Genomic DNA, 20,426 nt, shown 5'->3' with positions numbered 1-20,426 from the left:
TTGTTGTTCTTGTCATCATTATTCTTATTTAGGAAAGAGAATGTCTTCCTTTGGGGACATTTCAATAGCCAGTTTCTGTTCCAAGAAGAAGCGTGGAGAGGTGAAAAGCTGAGACTTTGCAGAATAGCAAATTTGGAAACATCTTTAATAAAAAGTGTCAGGGAAAGATCAGTGGGTTTGATTCAAATAACAAGATTTGCTCTAGCTAAACAACATGCTTTGAATCATCATTTCAAAGTGTTGTTTTATTTTGCTTTGAAATGGGAAATGAGAATGATTCTGTCATTGTTATTTTAATGTTATTAATTTGATAATCCTGATAATGAAAATTACAATTTCATTGAAACCAATATTTTCCCATGGAGCACAAGAGCACTTTCTGACTACAAATATTTGTGAGAAAATTTGAAAAACAAAGTGTAGGAATTATTATAACTCCCAGTAGTCTGAATACAGCTCTTTGAGATGGTTGCAAGTGGAGGGGGACATTTCTGTGAAATGTGAAAGCAAGGAGGAAGCAGAAGAGTGAGAATTTCCGTAGGATGTTGTTGTACAGAAAGGCGCTGAGCACGCTCTGTATTTCACATGTATTTTTCACACGAACCTAGTGCAGGATTTCTGTGACACATCACTTAGAAATGAATGCTTGGTAGAACGACATTGTGGGCAGGTGGGGATCTGCTCTATTCCAATATATTTCCTATATGGTTGTTTCTAAACTTACCACTACAATCTCTCGGCATTTCCCCAGTAATGTATTAACCAACATAAATAGCTTCTGTTATACATCTGTTCTGTCATTCTTTCCCCAGCAGGAAGGAGCAAGTGCAGGGGTGTATTTTGTTTTTGTAGAGGTTTTGGGTTGTTTATTTCAGTTTTGTTTTGGGAAGGAGTAGGGGAAATTTGTCTGGAGGTTTGGGGTTTTTTTTTTTCCAGAGCATGCTTGTTTTAAGCGCATATGCCACTATGTATTTATCATAAAAAAAATGTAAGATCAAAACTGCAGACACATCACTCAGCACAGCGGGTGGTGAGGTTTGCAGCAACTCCTTGCTCTTGTAAATGTGTGTTCCTCAGTCTCAGACCAGTCCCCAGGGAACTTCGGTTCCCCACAGAGACAAAAATTTGCTTTTGAAGGAAACTGGCGTCCTTTTTAAGGACATTCTTACTAGCCAGAACTTTAATCAGGCTCTTAAGTATGCTGGTCACAACCTACCAAGCACTTTAAAGATACACTGTGAATTCGATGACCTGCGGACGGCCAAGAGAGAGCGTAGCTGCGGGTTATGTGCTCGTAGCCTCTTCTCCCGAGGAGTGAAGCTGCTGGGCATGAGGTTGACTCGTGTGCTTGAAGCTCTGCAGCCTTCATGTCTAGGCATAGACCGGATGAGTGTGACAAAGGCCAGGCAGTAACCCGTCACGGAGAGTCCCAGCCGGAGCCAGTGGCACTCTGTGTTGTGCCTTTGGATGCTCCAACAGGAGCATGAGCAAGGAATCCATCCTTCCTAAGGCACAAATGGAATGACTCGACTGTAGGTACCTAGCTCCAGCCAAAGGAGGCTGTGAGCTCTTGGACATTTCCCACTGGAGCGTGCGGTCCCCCTTCTGCACCATCACTGACCAGTGGCTCCACTGGATGTGGTTCAGTCACTACCACGCGGACTAATTTGTCCTGGTTGAGGTGAGCTGGTCCCTGTTGTTGCCCTTAAAGTCTGTGCTTTCAAAGTACTGGCTGATACACAGCAGAATGGGGGAGAAGCAACATTTTGGAGTTGAGTAGTTTCATGTACATAGTAACAGGCAGAAATCAGTGAAGTCTGAAACGGGCCATAAACCATTAGGCTTTGCAAAGTGCTACCTTAACTTCAGAAAACAGTCATGAAATTGCAAAAGCACTCATTAAATGTGAAATACAGACCCTGAAAGGCGATTCACAGAGCAGGCATCAGAGGTAATAAATATCCCGCAGCCAATAGCGAGAGCCTGCAGCAAGAGAAATGTGAAGTAAATATGACTCACATTGTACCATTTTTCAGAAATGTAATTTGATAAATTGTCTTCAGAGCTTAAAATAACCCCAGTGTGTAGCAGCTGTGGAGAGTGGGACCTCGCTAACATCCAGCACGTTGCTACCATTCCTCGCTCAGGATGGACCCGAGGCCTTTGAGACAGAGACCGAGGGGACATCTGGGCTTGCCGACCTCCTCTGCAGCAAAATGAGGCATCTAAGTTTTTCATCTGCCCCATCATTTTCTACTAAATAAATTATTTGATTGTTGTGAAAAGTATAAATAAGCAGGGAGCAAAATATATATTTCTCTTGTCAGCTTCCTAGCTTGATCTTCTATTTTTTGTTATCACAAAATGTGTTGCTTCATATGGTTTGAGCCCAAAAGAGACTTCCTGTATATTGGAGACTATTAAATTTAATCCAGTTACTCTTCCTGTGACTCAGAAAACTTATGTTTGACTAAAATGAAATACATTTGGCTAAAACAGATCTTCCAGAAAGGCATTTATTCTTCTTTTGACAATACCATGAGACAGAATAAACACAGTTTCTCTCAGCTGAGTAACTATAGGAATCTCATCCCCACTGGAGTTTGACAGGAGGATAAATATCACCCAGTAAATGCAGCCACCCTTTGTGCCCTCCCAGAGGGAAATTAAACAGAGATCTCCAAAAATAAACCCAGCTTCATGGGGGCTCTCTTTATACTGTGTTGTGGAAACAAAACACATATAGTTTGGGTTCAGATCAAAACGTACCATGAGTAGAAGGGAAATGTATAGTCATATCATGACACGATAGGGTATCATGTCAGGATACCTGGACAACACAGCTTGAAATTACTTATTATAATCTACATGATTGAGAACAGTACTGGAGATGCTCTGCTCATCCTGCTCTGGAGGTGAAATGATGGATGAAGCTTTCATCACAGCCTGCGTTTAGGAGAGAGCCAGACTTGAGGGGGGACGTTTCAAGAGCAGCAGCAGGGATGCGTGAGCAGGAGGAGACTTGGTGCCGGTCTGTGCAAGGTGCCATAGGGGACCACTGCTGGGAAACGGTTGGACCACACCAGTGTGCCCTAAAGACTGTGGGTGTTTACCGTGTGCAAGGAGACGCGGCGTGAGGTGCCATCCACCCTTCAGCTGGCTTGGGATAAAGAGGTAAAGGGGTCTTAACTTGCCTGCAGAGTCCAGACCTGGAGGCAGTGCAGGGTGCAGTGACCCCCTGCCCGGGGGGGAACGTGCTGCTTAGGGAGGTTTGCTCGCGGAGGTGATGAATCCATGCACTCCGAGGTGGGAAGGAGAGATATAAATGCTGGCTGCTATCCAGTCAATAGATAGGATCTATTATTCATAGGTATCTTGCGGACATCGTTATTTGTTTTTAGTGACATGGAAACAGTGCGCTCTGGCTGATCTATATAATGTGCAGCCGGGCTTGTATTTCACTGCACTCCTTTGCAGGCTTTCTGTTGCACTCAATCATAGCGGTTTGTCTGTGGAAGAGCAAGTACGGTATTTATTATGTACCTGTAATTAATGCTGAACATTTTCTTCTGCTATTTTTCCTGTTTATTTACATTTCTTTTTAGATCAATTGAAAAAATCACAGGAGACTTCAGCCATAGAGCTGATGGAAATAACAGCAAAATTGCTCCACAAGTTGTTGAGGGTTTTTTTCCTCAACTAGCCCCTAGAGATTTTGAAAAATAGCAGCACTTTCAAATTTCATCAAGATGTTCCTAGTACTGAAAGATTTTATCCGGTTTTAGACAAGCTCTAAATCAGAAATTGGTTAGGAATTTTCTTTTTTTTTAGTGAGAGGTTTGATTCGGGTTGTTTCAAGGGAATTATTTCTGTTCTGTCCTTTGTTAACTTACATTTGCAGGGTACTTATATATTTTGCTAAAAATTTAGAACTAGGGAAATTAGAACCAGCTGCATTTAGCAATTAAAAGGATTTTAATTCCTTCCTGAAATGAAGGCTGAGTCTCGGTGTTTATTTGGCAACTCTTCTTGATTTCAGTAAGAGTCTTCTCTGACACTCCAAGCATCTGCCTGTCTTTCTGGCCTGATGCACCGTTCTGGTGCCATCCTTGCGGTACCCATTATAACCTTAAACAGGACTTAACTTGTCCTGGAAAGTCATTGGAGAGCTGTGCAAGCTCTGCCAGGGTAGAAGTTCCACGAGCAACGAGGAAAGATTTGTGCTTTTTTTTTTTCCTCGCACTTTTTGCAGGGGAAGGTCTGGGGGTGATGGAGTGGAGCTCGCTGGCAAGGCTCGCTAAACCCTCTTTAGGGACACGGGAGACGGTGTACTTGCTCCTACAGACCAGGCTGCTGACTGCCGGTGGGATTCGCTGCGCCGTCTTGAGGCAAAGGGCATATTTTGCAATGAAGGAAGAAGCAGTTTGTCGTTTCCTTGGAGAGCACATGCAACCTGCAGCTCATGCTGGGGCTGCCCTGGGGGACAAGGCAGCCAAGCCAGGCTGGAAGCAAGGTTGGTTCAGCATCCCTACTCCTTCTCCAGTGTGGGGTGAATCCGGGAGACCTGGGGGCTTGTCCGTGGGGACAAAGCTCAGGGTCATTTCTTTTTGGCAGTTTGCTTGAACTGGTGAGCTGAGGTTGGTCTTTAAGAATAAAAGTAAAAAATTAGGATTTCAACTTCTGGAAAAGTTTTCTTTCCTTTTAAAAGTGTACCAAATGATTTTGCAATTATCTCTGCCTGGCAGAGTTAATTATGTCCAGGGAGAGGAAATTCAGGTCACAGGGTAACAGCAGTACTTGCAAATCACCAGGAACTGATGACCACACTTATTTCTGAAACGCACTTAACCAGGGAAAGTGACTCACCAGAGGAGCAGCTTGACAAATTGCACAATATCTAACTAAACAGTCCCCTTTGGAGTTTGCGCACTTCCATGGCAACCAAAATGTGGCAGCCAGGCGAAAATGGAAATTCTTTTAAAATAGTCATCCATGCTATCCTCTTTTTCATTTGGAAAAATGCTGAAGGATACAGAGGACTCAGAAGAAGGAAATAACTAACTGCGAGAATATTGTTGGGAAAGTGCAATTTCATCTGCAAAGGAAAAATGAGTCTTTTGAACTTCCACACTCCGACATCTGAAAATTTCTAATGCAGAGGTAATGGATGTTTCCTCCGCTGATCTGTAAGCCACTTCCCTGGGATGGTTTTCCTATCAGGCATATCTAGTCACTATTCCACAGCTCTGACTTCAGGCCTTTACCATTCAGGTTGCTGCGGGACAGCAAGAAATTTGCTGAAAGTCCCCCCATTGAGTGACAGATTTACTAATCATTCCACCAGCTGTGTTTAAAATAAGAAGTCAAACACTTGATCCAAAAGCAGATGTATTAAGCTAAAAATATATTTGCAATCTCTTTCTTCAGGACTAAATAAATGTTTCTCATACTTTTGATTGAAACCAAAGTTAAAAATAGCAGGGTGGAAAGAGCATTGCCCAGGTTTTTAATCTATTTGGAAGTTTTATCAGGGCATCTCTGACATGGAAATGGCAAGTGCTGCTTGTGTTTCTAATACTGTGCCCTGGCTCAGGATCATGAGTGGCACTAAGATTTATAGGGGTGCCTCTGAGATTTATAGCCCCCTCTGTGACTCCAGCGGGAGACCCTCTGAGGCTCCGGAGACTGCCTATTACACTGTACTCTGACTTGCCAATTTTCAATCAGTAAGAGAAACACACTTTCTCTTTTCATTTTCTTCCCTCTCGATAACCTGTTATCCCCGAGCAGTCGGCTCAGCTGGGGTCTGACATCCTCCGGGCTGCAGTCAGGACTGCGCATGGTTGTGTCTTCCTAATAGCTAGGTCGATTGCCAAGTGTTTTTGTCAAAGAATAAGGGTTGTGAGGAGCTGAATGACCTCCATCTCCCTGAAGTGGTGTCCTCTGCAAGACTCCCTGTCACACACTGCTTTAATGTTGGCACTCCAGAAAAATATTGTAGCTAAGATGGGAAGCCCTGAGCGTGTTTTCACAGGGAAGTCCTGCTTAAATGACTCTTCCATATGCTGTACATCACTTTTATCAGCACTAAGATATCATGTGCGCACTCTCTGGATACACAGCCGAATGAGCATTGAACTCCTCAGTTCAAATTGTTCTGGCTCACAACACACAGAGCATCCACAGCTGCTCTTTGCTGGTTTAATCCCCAGAGCTGGCCAAAACCTCATGGCCTTCTACTGGGACGCTGGGGGTAATTGTCTTATTCCACTGGAGTTTGGGATTTATTGTACCTATTCTGCTTTTGTCCCAGGTTTCATCCCAACTACTTGTCCTGGTAACTGGGGAAGCACTGTACCCCCTTTTCAAGAGAAGTTCCGGGATGTGTACATACAGCAAACAATGTCCATTGTAACACCCCAAAACAGTGAGCAGGCGAAGACAGATTTATTGAAATATGACAGAGGTGCTACGTTATTCATTGTGAAAGGCTTGATGAAGCCGAGTAATAGCGAAAAGCAAAATGTGGGTCATGCTAGGAAATAGTGGCAGAAGCTTTGCTGTGCTTGGACGGGGTCTGGAGTTGGAGGAGACAGAGCATGGTGTCACCTCTGAAGTCCTCCATGCTCGTGTCTTGGTCTTCCTTCCATTTTCACTTGGATCAAAGGAGCCAAGTGACAGCTAGGGGCCACCTGATTCATATCATCAAATGGTAGGAAAGGGCGTCCAGCTCATGTACGCACCCCTTTCTTTGAGCAGCAGCATACTTTATGGCATTCAATCTATTTAATAAAATCATCCAGTAATTCTGATTAATGCCTACCCAGAAGAGTTGCTGCTTACCCTTAGATCCAAAGGCTAAGCAGCAATAATCCAATCATGGTAATCATAACTTACTACTTTGATCTTCAGATAAAAGAGCCTATAGAAGTGCAAAAGTGTTACATCACCGTTATTTGGACAACTTCAAAGCATGTTATATACACTAATGAATTCTCCCCAACACAGTCTGATGAGAAGTAATAGGAGGCAAATGTGTGAACAGAGGAGTAGAAAGGAAGAGGGGAGAAGATGAGTCCTCATACGGTAAACGGGAAAAGCAGTAAAATTAAGCACCTGTACACTGCGAATAGGTATGAGATGTGAGGAAGGGTCCGTGAGGGCCTCCTGTAGGAGGAATTTTCTCTCTCATTTCTTGCAGCTCTCCATAAGAAGCAAGATCTCAAGCTGCAGAGAGGCAAACCAAGGGAGGGGGCAGCTTTTCATCTCAGCAATGCTTCCACAGCCTTCAAAAATAAAAAAATCTTAGCAGGTGAAATAAGGGCAGCAGAAACACTGAACATGTTTTCCTTTCACAGTTTGGGAGTTTTGATGTTAAAAGACAGTCACTCCTGTGCACATAAAGCTCTTCCAAAAAACGCTGGCTGGGGAGACCAGACTCATTCCTCATCACTTCTACAAGGGATACAGTATGCCCTTGCAGAAAAAATAAATGCTCAAAAGTGAAAATAGAGAAAATGTAACTTGTAAAGTCTTCGTGAGGGATCACATTTTAAATTAGAAATGAGACAGAAAAGGAAGGGAATATTTGGGATTATTGCTCAGAGTGAAAATATTCCAGTGCAGAAAATACTCTCATCCCAGAAAAGGCCTTTCTCTCATCAGATTGGGAAATCTGACAAAAGACAGGCAAAAAAAAAAAACAGAGCAAAAAGAACAAAGGCAAGGCACCCTGGAAGAAGTCTGAGCTAGGTTATTGTAACTTTGCCCAGAAGCCTCAAAAATTGAGCTCTAAATTGTGAGCACATGTAGATGGCTAAAGAGGATCTTGGAAAAATGAAGGACTGGTAGCATATAATCCAAAATATATTAAATCTTTGGGGAAAAAAAAGCTTTTTCATCAAGGAGACTTTGAAGAAGAGACTGAGGGAGAGCATATGAAATCTACCAACACAGCAAAGGACATTAGCACAATAGGCTGTTGTTTAAAAAGAAGGATGAGTGCTGATAAATTTAGGGCCACCTGAGGTTGAGGAAGTTCCTGAGTAATGAATCTCCTGGGGTGCTCCAGTGAGTACTTCTGACAAAATGTTATGCTTGTCACCTTGTGAGTTTTTCACAGCAAAGTGAACAAATGTCACCAAAGTGAGAAAAATATGTGAAGAGCCTTTTTTACAGTGAAATTTTTGCTCAAAGGCATGACAGGAGTCGGATTTTTTTCCTTATAGCAAAAGCTGGCAAAACTGCAGAAGACGGATGACTTTGCCTTTCACCAGAGCTGCTGAGCAGCCCAAAGCAACCACGTGTTTCTCAGCAAACCTCTATCTAAACACTCATCCCTTAAACTACCTTGGTTTGCAACATGGAGGCACGCTGCCTGTACTTAAGAGGATGACAATGTATTTCTTTGGATCTATCTGTTCTGCCTTTCACCCACACTCTTATTTTTTCTTAGAGTTCTACCTCATCCCTCTATCCTAGCCCTTTCTTTACGATGTTTTTAGCAGCCCTCTGGAAGAGTTGGGTGTATTATCTGGCAGTTTTAGGGATAAGCATCTCAGCAGCCAGTTCTGCTCAGGGATGGTGGCTCCTTCGAGTGAAGGACATACCTCTGTTCTGCAGTTCTGCTCTGCAGGAGTGTTTTTATACCGCGGGTGGTACGTGGGTCCTGCTGAAGTTGAGGGGGGCTGGTTGCCCACGTCAGTCCACGTTTGCTTGGCATCTAGTGCTACCAACACCATACTTCATTAGTTGAGCAGGTGAGTTGTGTTGGTTGCATATCAGCAGGCTGCATTTTGTGCCCATTGAGGACCACAGGAGGCCTCAACCTGCGGACTGCTATTGAGTACATAAATTACCCTCTGCATAGCTGGGCCCATTTGATGCTGCCTCTGCCTGCTGGAATTCACTGTCTCAGGAAGGGGAAGTAGGCAAAGCAGCAGCTCAGAGGTGAATTCCACCAGGTGACCAATGCTTCAGGCCACCCGCCCAGGTGAAGTTCATCAATGTTATTCATCCTCTTGTCCCACAGCTGGGAACTGAATTAGAGAGATGAAGTAAGCTACCCTGGATCCCATAACGTGGCAGGGCTTCCCAAGGCACAAAAAAAGAGCTCCTGGATGCTAGTCCTCTGGTTAGGCCGTTAGGTACCTCTTGCCTGTCAAAATGCTAAGTGAATGTCTTGAAAACAGCACGTAGCTGCTCCATGTAGTCATGCTTATACTTAGCACTGCAGCAATCCAAGCTCCAATGACTGGAGAACCACAAGTGGCATGATGCATTTCTGACTAAGCAGGAAAACTCATTTTAGAAAGAGGTTTTGCCCATTAAAGGGAAAATGAAGAAAAAAGTGCCAACATATTCTGCAAAAGAAGAGACGCAACGGTAGGAGAGGGACCATATACTGCTGTCCAAGGCCATTAGCTTAGGCAGAAAGAAACAGTAAATAAACTATGACTTATGATTAAAGCCTCGCAGAGATACATCCTCCTGTTGAGTCTGGGAGATTCTGCATATTTGCAGACAATATGTTCAATCGTTGCAATATTTACACAGCAAGTGACCCCAGGGCCCCTTCTTAGAAGGACTTCTGCTGGGATTCTGCAATCCATATTGCCTCCTTCCGGCGTGTTGGCTTTGGGGGTCGGATGAGCTGGCATGGTTTGCCTAAAAACATGAGAAAAAGCAGATCTCCAGCCCATATACGAAAGTTAAGAAGCTCTCAAATTTTGTCCTTCTTTTTTTTTGAAACAAAATTCAGAAAAAAAAAGCAAGGGAGAGACAGCATGGGACTCCCAGTGCCTGTGCACCCTCGGCTTTCTTACCCTGTCTCACTGGTTAATGTTACCCACAGGGAATCAAAATATGCAGCTGTTACCTATGTAGAAAAATTGCGAGGGGAGCTGAAGAAGGAATTTGTACTGCTGGGAGAGGTAAATGAGAATGTCAGTAGAAAATATTCTGTGTTTGTAAGGGCTGTCTTGGCATTCTGTGTTAAAGCCCAGCACTGCAGTTGGGACTCCAGACTCTTGTACCAGGAGGTAGAGTTCAATAATAAGTAAATGCAAATTAACAATGGCAAGAAAATTAATAATGCAGCATGGACAGAGAAACATGCATTATAGTCACTCCAATTTAATGACAAACAGTTGGTAGCTCATTCAAAACTATTCATGGCATAGCAGAGCGTAAAAGGATAAGAGCTTTGCAGCATGTGTGTGATGGATGCACCCAGAGCGGTGTACCAGCTCCACAACCCGACGCTAACTTTGTTCCTCTATGACTATTCACAGACTTTTCAAGCAAATCTGGGGTTCATGTCAGGATTGGAGATAAAATGGTGAGACTAATCGTGCCAGATGGTCTGTGACACACAGAAAAAGCAAAGCTCATTTACATTGACAGAGTTTAATGTTAAAAATTTGTTTAAAATAAGAGCAAAACTGGAGCAAAATGTTTGCAACTAATCCACTACCAAGTCAATCTTCAGATAGACCCATGAAAATATCTAGAGTCAGTATCAAATTAGCGGAGCAGTGTCGGAGATCAGAGGATCTGTGTGGGTAGAAGACCAAAAGTGGATTTGACCCACAATCGGTAGAACAAGCATATAAGAGCTTTTCTTTCAACAGTTTTGCATAAATTCATTCAGTGACAAATATGTCAGTTGCCTAAGTGAGCCTTTATTAGAATTGAAGTTAACAGCAAATCTGGGAAATCCTCCCAAAGCAACTATGGCCTTAGAATCCCAGATTTGCACTTCTAATTAAAACACTGTCAGTTTAGGTGTAATTCTCCATAAGAAACGGATTTGGGGAGGGGGAAGGGAGAAGTGGGAGAGAACTGAGATGGTGCTTGAACAGGTTTCCAATGAGGTTTACTTTGTATATTTTCTGATAATCTTTTTAATGTTTTTCCCAAAAATGTATTATGCTCTTCTAATACAATGGCAAAGCAGTGGTAAACTCCTGTCCGCTTTTCCTATACCTTCCATAAGGGATAAGATCAAAGAGCAAATTGTTTGATCAAGGATTGTATTTTGTTTTAAGAAATAAGAGATTATAGCTGCATGATTTTCTTTTTTTCTGTGAAGAATCCATCAATGCTAAGGCTAGAACATTAAAAAAATCACTTCATGGGAACAAAGGGAACTTACAATTATTTTCTGTTTTCTACTGGCAAAATGCAGTTGCTTTTGCAAGGGAAGGTAAAAAAATGTCATCTAAATAAGAAAATCAAAATATTATTTTCAGCTTGGTCATCTGCAGGTTTTCCATTAGACAGATATAAAATAGCACATTCCAGAATTATGTTTTAAATTATACATGTGGTAGGTAAAGGTTTAATGTATTATAGAAGCGGAAAGAAAATTATTTGTAATGAGAAAGCAGAAACAAAATTATTTACTGTGTTAAAATTATACCTTGTAGCCTTTCAGAAATGAAACATTAAGTAATAGAAAAATGCAAAGCTTGGAGGGACCCAAACCAACCACTTTTGGAATGCTACTTTTAGAGGACATTTGCAACTATTATCTTTTCATTCTGATTCAGAATATTAAGGTTTCATTTACAATTTCAGAATTCTCCACGGCGCTGAAACTCTGGTTGCCAGCCAGCTCTAATTTTAAGTAGATTGTGGACTGTGGATAATGAGGGCAGAGTATTTACTACTTACTCCTGCAAGGGTAAAGTTGGAAAGGAGCACCCCATTCTTGCTACTGTTCTGTGAGGGGCAGGCAGGACCCCAGGTCAGGGAGAGGATGGGGAGGAGTGGGGGGAGAGTGTAATTTTAGCCAGCACGGGCAGGGCTAGAAGAAGAAACCAAGAGATCTTAATTTGGATTGTGTAGGAAAGAAGAGCGTAGGTGCAGAAGGAATGATATAGGTTGAAAAGTGTACATGTCGTCTATCTAGCTATTTCACCCCTTCCTCTGTCCCAGAATTAGCCGTTCATTAAAGCCTCTTTCACTGTTATCCTTGTTTATTTTATTCTGATTTTTTTTAGATCCTGCTATTCACAAGTATTACTATGATAATGAATGTGAATAAATCCAGAGGTCAGACAGACAAATCCAAACATCCGAACCTTAGCATATCTTTAAAGTACTAACCAGTGTGCTCCATCTCACTTTAGCTCTGCAGAAGACTGAGCCACTACCTTGTTTCCGCACAGCAGAGAGCTGATTGCCTTCATGTTACGCTTGAACGGGTGTGGGGACATGTAAATTCTCCATGCAAGAGGATTTAAACCCCATACTGCCCATTAGTGAAGAGAAATGAACTTGAGCTAGGGCTCAAGCTGCAGAACATTTGTTAGTCAAGTGGAAGGTCATTTTCTGTTATCTAGCTGTGGAGTGAGATTTGCAAAACCTCAAAGTGACTTAAAAGTACAAGGTATATCTACTCCTCTGTGACTGTTCTTACTAGAGCATAAACATAACTCTAAGTCCCACTGGCTTTTGACCACGCTTTTAGCTCCCTCGTATTGAAGTCACCTCTAGAAATGGGATATTATCTCCTAAATTACAAAGGCACTTTTGCAAATGTGTCCCGTGATGGTAGCACTGTTGCCCTCCTGCTTGGTCTACAAAAGTAACAGAACAAGATCATAATGGATATTGTCTTTCCAACCACTTGCAGTGGTAAGCAGCAACAGGCATTGGCTCAAAATGTAAAAAGGCAACATGGTTATCCAGAGAAATCCAACTTGTCCCACTTAACCTGTGTTCACTGCTATTGTGTCATGGAGATGTCACATAGGATCACATTTGCTTGTGTGACATTTCATCATGACTATTATTATATCTTTTATTGTATTGCACTAGCCTCCAAGAGCCTTCATCACTAGCCAGCGCTCCCTTGTGTCAGATGGTGCACAACCATGGAGCAAAAGTACGATGTCCTGCAGAGCCCATATGCTGCGTGTTTTCTCTTCTGCGTTGTTACAGCAGTTTAGATTCACAGCTTCTAGCTCCAAGTCAATCTAGCAGTGAGGGCAAACATTGCTCATTAGCAGTGTCTGCAATAAAACATCCTACACGTGAAGCCCTAGCCATGCTGGCAGTGATAGCAAGCTGTTTATCTCCTCTCCTTTCCTCCACAGTCTATGAGAGCGAGAACTCGCCTCACAGCATCTCATGTCATGAGGAGAAATGACCAGCACCAGCAGCACACCCAGCCCAGATGAGACTGGTTCATGGTACAGACATGCAACCTGTCCCATCTGGCTCCCATGGGAAAGAAGCTACGGCCCCCTCTCCCTCTTTCACCTGCCCTCCTTGTTACCTCCCAGTCTCAACACCCCATAGTTACTTTTTCCTGCTGTCAGTGCCAGGTGCGGAGCCAGGAAGCATAAGCCATCTGCATCTGACAGCAGGCAGCCCCCGTGGGATAAGCCAGTAATGAATATCCCCAGGATGTCGAGGGTCTAGAGGCAGGAATCCGGCTGACTGCCGCTGAAGGGATTGAAACAAGTCACAGAAATATCCCAGCTTCGTCAGGAAGGAAAGGCTGTATAATTTGCAGCTGGAGATGAATGTGATTATTTGCCATGCAAATGGATATTGCCAGCTCAAAGTGGCCTTCATCAGCAGAGATTGTTGTATTTGACATTATCTGGTTACTTTTGTTTAATGCCTCTGTGCCTTTTCTGAGCGCTTCCTTCCCTGAGCACACAACATCCACACTAATTAGAGACAGGTATTTTTTTTCCTCTTCCCTATCAATCTGAAGACATGTGAGCTGAATCCATAGCTGCCTCCATCCTCAATCCCTCTCCAAATATGAAACAAAAGGTAACGTCGTTTGCGCTGACGGTCCTGCAGGCTGAGTATTCTCCACAGATGGGAAGCACGACGGTCACATTTATCTCACCTTACTTTAGCTATTTAAAAATTAGCTGTTTCGTCCAACCTCGTCATCCTAGTTCCTTCAAAATTCAATAGAGAGGGAGGTCTGCAGAGGGACCTCCTCCCAACCTGAGACGGATGGGGTGAATCATCCCTGGAGGTCCCTACTCATCTCCAGAGGTTGTTTGGTGAGTATGTGTCTCTTAGAGAGTTAGATAAGAGTAGAAGAACAGTGCCCATCTGCCTGCTTTTCCCACAGCATCCAGCACTCCCACCACAGACCTCTGATCCCCCTCTCTGGCTGGCAGTGATGGGGAGGCATAAAAAGAAAGTAATCTGGGATGAAGGACCGTCGGTCTGCCCAGCCATGTTGCTGCAGTTGCCAATAAAGGAGGAGGTTTGTGTGAGACACTGCAGGATGGGGTAACCAGCATATAGCTTATGGTTGGAAACCATGCCAGGGGGCTGTAGACCTGAAAAAATCTTTGTTGTACCTTTCTTGTATTTTAAAATCTGGATGATTAAGAAAAGAATTTGTGGACTCGCTATAGTATCACCTTGGAGATGTGTCCTGTAAACTTTCCTGAAAGACCTTGAAAGGTGGATCCTTCAAAGTCATTCACTGAGCTTGGGTTTATGGCGAGATGGACTTTGCTGCCCAGTTTCAGAAAAGCCCGTGGAAGAAGAAACCAGAAGGGAGGGCAGAGGCTGCTCCAAAATGAGGCCCCTGTGCAGAGGAAAGCCCGACCCATCTCTAACCCTAAAAGTCCTTTCAGTCACAGCTGTAAAATACACTGCTTGTCCTTTCTGTCACTGTAATCCCTTGCAGTCATGTTTCCTGCAGTTTATCCCTGCCACAGGTGAAAGCTGCTGTGATCATTCTCCCAGAGCGCGGGGCTGACAATGCATAGGGTGGGATGGGTCTTATTTGCACATTTTAAAACGCGTGCTTTCCACTCTGTCCCGCATGCTGCGTGTGTGTGAGCTCAGTCGCCGTGCCTGCTTTCTGCTGGGAAGTGATCTCAAAGAGTTTTGACTAAAGTGATTTCAAGGTGGGTTGATCTAAACAGGGAGGTGATATGATGTCTGCGGGAGCAGCTCCCCTCACACCAGCAGCATTTAAAACCAGACTGGACAAACTGGAAGGGTGTAACCTAGATAAGTCGGGCAGCTGGTGGGCTATGTGGGTTTAGTCTCTTTCCAGCTCTAACTTCAGTGACAAGCAGGGTGTGTTTTTTCCCCTCGATGGAGTGATGGAGCGTACAGGTTGGTTTGTCAAGTTGTGTTAAACCACAGTAAACCATAGCAGCAGGTCCCAAGGCTTCATGCAAACCTGGACAAGGCATGGCACGCACTATCATGAGCTGGTCCAGTGCCTTTAGCTGGACTGGGTTATCTCTGTTACCATCCAATAAACCATATTTCTGTGGAGTGATTCAGATCAGCAGAAAGGCAACACTGAGACATGCCCCCGCCCCCCGCCTCCCCGAGAAATAAATGGTGTTTCTCACAGGCAGGTCCTCCTTAGTCAGACTGTCTAGCTTTATCAAATAGCATTGTAAGTTACCTTCTGTCTAGGATAGTGCTCTGCATCTAGAGAAGGAGCATATAAATAATTTAGACAGAATGCATGAATACTGACATCACTCTAAAATTATCTTCCACTCTTAAAATTATTTGAAAAGATTTTAATATAAATTAATGCCTGCTTGACTTATTTGCCTCTATAGCTATCCAATGGTTACAGATAATTGGCTATTTGATTGCAGCAAGTGCAAAATACATAGATTTTAAGGCATTATTATGAACATCTTGTCTAACCATCTGCTGAATACAAAACAGAGAATGTCAGTAGGCAAATTATTCATTAAAACTGTAGCTCCAGTCTGAGCTTCAATATGTCTTATAGAAAAACACAGAGTTTTGGGTTTTAAACTTCAGGTGATGGAGGAGCTGACCTAGTGATCCCAGCTGGTCTGTATATCTGGTCTGGCTCCATGCTGGTGCTCCTTTCTGCTGCAAGTACATGGCACAACACAGACCATGCCAGAGATGCTGTTTGGATGGGCATTGCCCTGCCCAGCTAAACCTTCCTCATAGTTGCCTCCATGTCTTATTATTATTATTATAAAATCTGAAAGGAATTGAAAATCAAAGCAAATTCAATCAGTTAATTGCTAATTTTTTTTTCACTGCGAATTTTTTATCCCTCCTCTAATTACATTGACACCTTGAAAAGTAGATTAAGAACTGAGACAGACCTTTGGCTTCCCTGCAAGTGGCTGGAGAACGTGACTTTGGGTAAATGCCCAGGTAAATGATGGGCCTGCAAGAGCAAGCTGCACCTTTTGGACCTTCTCACTCCTCCTGTTTGACTCTCGTCTCTGTGTCCAGGTCTCTCTCCGGCCGCATAGTTGGTGGCGTTTGGTGGTTCTTCACCTTGATCATCATATCCTCCTACACAGCTAACCTGGCTGCCTTCCTCACCGTGGAAAGGATGGTTTCTCCTATCGAGAGTGCAGAGGACTTGGCCAAGCAGACAGAAATTGCCTATGGGACCCTAGAAGCTGGCTCCACTAAAGAATTTTTTAGGGTAAGAAGGGAACTTGAATGCAAACATTTTGATTAGCCCTTTGCTTGACAAGTCCTCCAGGCCCATCCTCTGTCATCCTCAACTCAGGTCTAGTTTTTCTCTCTTGCTTCCCCTTACCATGTTAGGACCTGCTGAGCTTGTCCTTAGAACAGCAAAAATCCAGTTTTCCCCGTGCCGCTCAGAAGGCTGGCTGTGTCTCCAGTACATGTGATATTTTGTGGTTCTAAACACGAATATGGAATATCCATGTGCTTGCCCACGTTACCAAGGAGCTACTCTGAGCAGCTCCGAAAGAAACCATCTCCTGATTTCCAGCTTGGTTTGCCCTTGGTTTGATCTGCAAAATCACTTGCCGTACACAAATATGTATCAGGGATTGATCTGGGCCCTGGTGTAGAAATGGCAGGAGGTTCATTAACATCCCGTTACCCCTTTTGCCTTCCCCGGCCCATCCGATATGTGGGTATGCGTTCAGTCCAAGCTGGAAATCTCAGCTGGCACCCAAACCTCTGTTAATGCTTCTGTTGGGTTTCTGCTGTCCTACGCAGCGATCCAAAATAGCGGTGTTTGAGAAGATGTGGACATACATGAAGTCAGCCGAACCCTCCGTTTTTGTGAGGACGACGGAAGAAGGGATGATCCGGGTGAGGAAGTCGAAAGGGAAGTACGCCTACCTCTTGGAGTCCACGATGAACGAGTACATCGAGCAGCGGAAGCCCTGTGACACCATGAAGGTGGGAGGTAACTTGGACTCCAAAGGCTATGGCATTGCAACGCCAAAGGGGTCTGCACTGAGGTAAGTAGCTTGGATTTGCTTTCTTTTGCCAAACCACCCAGCAAATCAATGTATGCACACAGTTCGATCTCCATTGCCATGTTAATCACAAAAGCTTGGGGCAAGGAGGTGGGGGAGGTAGAGGAAAAGGGATATGAAAACGCAGCGCGATGTGCAGGGAAGTAAAATGCCCAGCTCCCATTGAGCAGCAATGGGAGCATCTAATTATTCAAGCCCTGCATTTGGAAACTGGATCCTGGCTGATCCACTTGCTATGAATATGTCTGCTGTATTAGGCAATGGCAGGGGGGCTGCTGTGGTGTAACCATTCGTTTCACAGAGCATTTTCCAGAAGGGACGCTCATCCTGTGCCATGTGAACTGCACAGCTTTGCAGAGTATGGTATTACCCCGGTTTGGATCCATGCTTGCAGAGGGAGTTCTCATGGGGAAAGCATTTGGGTGTTTCCTAATACGAAATGCTGTTTGGAAAGGGTGGGAAGCCTGTTTTGAAAAAGCCCTGCAAAAGGTGTGCATTTTCATTCACTGAGTCAATTCAGATCCTGGCAAGCACCAAACTTATGGCAAGTCCAAAGGGGCACAAATCCTGCACTTCTGAGCCCACATCTGCAGCTGTCACACGCCTTTGCCTACTGTCACGTGAAATATCTTCAGAGATCTTCCTTTAAAAGAAGAACCCTTAAAAAGTACAGACCCAGATCTGAGTTAGTAGCAGAGCTTGGGCACTGCACACACCCATACTCCTGGGCATGAGCTGGCCCCCAGCAAAGTGCATCGTACCAGCTGACCTGCTCAGAACGGCATTGCCACAATCTGCAAACCGGGATGGTGATCTGAGTCACGTCAGAGGTGTGGTTCATTTTGGCAGCAGTCATGCAAGTTCCTCCTGTTACAATCATGAGGAATATGAGTTGTAAGGATTTAGTGGGATTAGTAAATCCACAAAAGCCATAGCTTTCAGTAATCTGATTGATGCTCCAACTGATTTAGTTATTTCTTGAACATGTTTTAATCAAAATATTTTGATGAAAATCATATATGTGGCCTTATACTTGCTTGCTAACATAACCCAGTGCAGAGACATTTAATCCATGGTCTCTGGATTACTAGAAACCAGCTGAGCATTTGCTGATGGATTTGTCTGGTCACACAGCTCCCGAGCCAAAGCCAGCCCAAACAGTCAAAGATGTATCAACTGGTAGTGAATGAGGCCCAAGGATTTTGATTACTACATCCATTAAGTCAGCTCAAATGAGATTCAGCACTTCCCACATCAGCAGTATCTTTACAGAAGCTCATGAATGCAGTGCAGGTGGTCCAGAAGGCTGTTCTTGCATCCAGTGTGGTTCAGGCTCTGAAATGACTTGGGGCCCTCCAAATGAAGGCGGATGTATTCTCACAGCTTTGAGGCGTTTTCTGTTGCACTCTCTCCAGTGTTTGTTTTCTGTCTTGCAAATATGGAAATTAGGATACAGGGCTGATTCTAGTTATTTATTTATTTAAACATCAATCTTGTATCCTAATTTTGATATCATAAAAACAAACAAACAGGAACATCCTACCTGTCTTGTAATTGTTGGCATGTCAAGGAGCCATTTATCATACTTCTAAGAAAAATAAACAACAAAAAGAAAATTACATCAATCATTTTAATTTTGCAGCTCCAAACATCCCTCTGCTAGGCATGATTCCAAAAATTCCTAACATTTCTTTCTGTTTCCTCTTTTTCATCCTGGCTGCATGTAGAACAAATTTCTTATGGGCCTAATGGCAAAGGAGGAATGCTTGATTTTCCATCCGATGGTGTTTCTTTGGAACAGTTGCTGTCAGTTTTTGTCCCATTATGTTTGTTTTGTTCCTGTTGTTTTAATTGTTTTAATCTTAGTTGTTCCCTACAGTCATCATGTAGTGTCTGTTTCCCCCTTGGGGTCCTGCACGTGAAAGGTTGCCCTGAGCAAGGTGACATTCGTGAAGCATCTGTATAGCACGGTCAGCCTGTCTCTTATTCAGGCTTCATCTTCACTCACTTCCATCCACAGAGTGAAAGCTCTGAGCCAGGTTTGGAGGTACATGTGAGCCAGGCCTATCTTAGATCAGGTGTGTCTTAGAAGCTGGGCTGCGTTTGAATTTTTGCTGCGACCTGTCCCTCTTGTAGCTAGACCGTTTTTCCTGCATTTAGGATAGCTGATTAGGAAAGGATCCTAGAGAGATGCTAAATGAGAGTTCACCATTGTTTTTCTTGCTTCTACATGGGAACATAAGGGCAGGATATTGCCACAGATGAATGAAAACAAGGTTGAAAATCCAGAAATAATTCTACGTGTTGTAGCAGGTGCAAACATCCCTCTCAGGCCGTCAGTTAGGTCTCTTCGGCTGCTAAAAGAGCTTGCTTCTTCCTCTTAGGTGAATCTGGCTTTGAATATCTTTTGGCCTCCAGATGTTAAAATTCAGTTGCATTTAGGCATGGCTGAGAAGGGCAATGATGGGAGGGCAGAAATTACACCTTTCAACACCAGCTAGTTCAAGGTATGATCCTGTCTGACACGAGATAGTCATGCCGCTGCAAAACCCATCCATTTACCTGGCAGGAGCTCTTCTTCACTATTGGACAAGTGATCAAAAAGAGGACAAATCCAAATTATCCAAAACAGAGGAAAGAAAACCCGAGAAATCCCATGTGAGTCTGAACTCAAGGAATAGGGAGGTTTTTGAGATGGGGATCTGGGAGGGCAAGTTCTTCAGAGCAGCCAAACTGACATTAAAGTTCCCTAAAATACAAGTCGGTTTTCCTAGGGTCTGTGAGTAAACACAAAATGTTCCCTGGTAAAAACCCACCTTCTTTCAGGACCCCAGACCTTTCAGTCTTTCATCAAAATACACTCAAGATGAAGTGCAGCTTGTTCTGCGTACTGCCCGTGAGCTGAAGAGACAATTAACTGAAATGAATCTTCCTGGGAAAGATAACACATAACACTTAGCACATGGCCCTAAATATCATATGGCTGATATTGTGCTCAGGGAAGCTGCAATGCATTTACTTTGTTAACACCTTGTACCCACATAGAAGCTGCAATGTATTTTGGCTCATTAGTTAACTAATCTTTTGCATTTGGTTCAGGCATCAGAGTGCTAATTAATCTGTATTCTGTTTTAGAAGACAGAAATAATTATGATTTACTTGGTGTCAGAT

The 20,426-nt window shown here is 43.6% G+C and overlaps 1 protein-coding gene across 3 annotated transcripts in view; it reads left to right on the top strand.

Moving 5' to 3' along the window:
* GRIA1 (glutamate ionotropic receptor AMPA type subunit 1) overlaps positions 1-20,426 on the top strand; it is a 129,837-nt gene that overhangs the window by 93,401 nt on the left and 16,010 nt on the right. For all 3 annotated transcript variants that reach the window (XR_003921060.1, XM_029998050.2, XM_029998051.2), the window contains exons 12-13: positions 16,243-16,441; positions 16,990-17,237. Coding sequence is in view for 2 of the 3 variants with exons in the window: in XM_029998050.2 (XP_029853910.1) it covers positions 16,243-16,441; positions 16,990-17,237 (447 nt within the window). In the remaining variant the exon portion in view is untranslated. The remainder of the gene's footprint in view (positions 1-16,242; positions 16,442-16,989; positions 17,238-20,426) is intronic.

The sequence above is a fragment of the Aquila chrysaetos genome, chromosome 22 (genome assembly GCF_900496995.4).
Source record: "Aquila chrysaetos chrysaetos chromosome 22, bAquChr1.4, whole genome shotgun sequence".
Classification (NCBI taxonomy): Eukaryota; Metazoa; Chordata; class Aves; order Accipitriformes; family Accipitridae; genus Aquila; species Aquila chrysaetos.
This window is presented reverse-complemented; position numbering and strand designations above follow the sequence as displayed.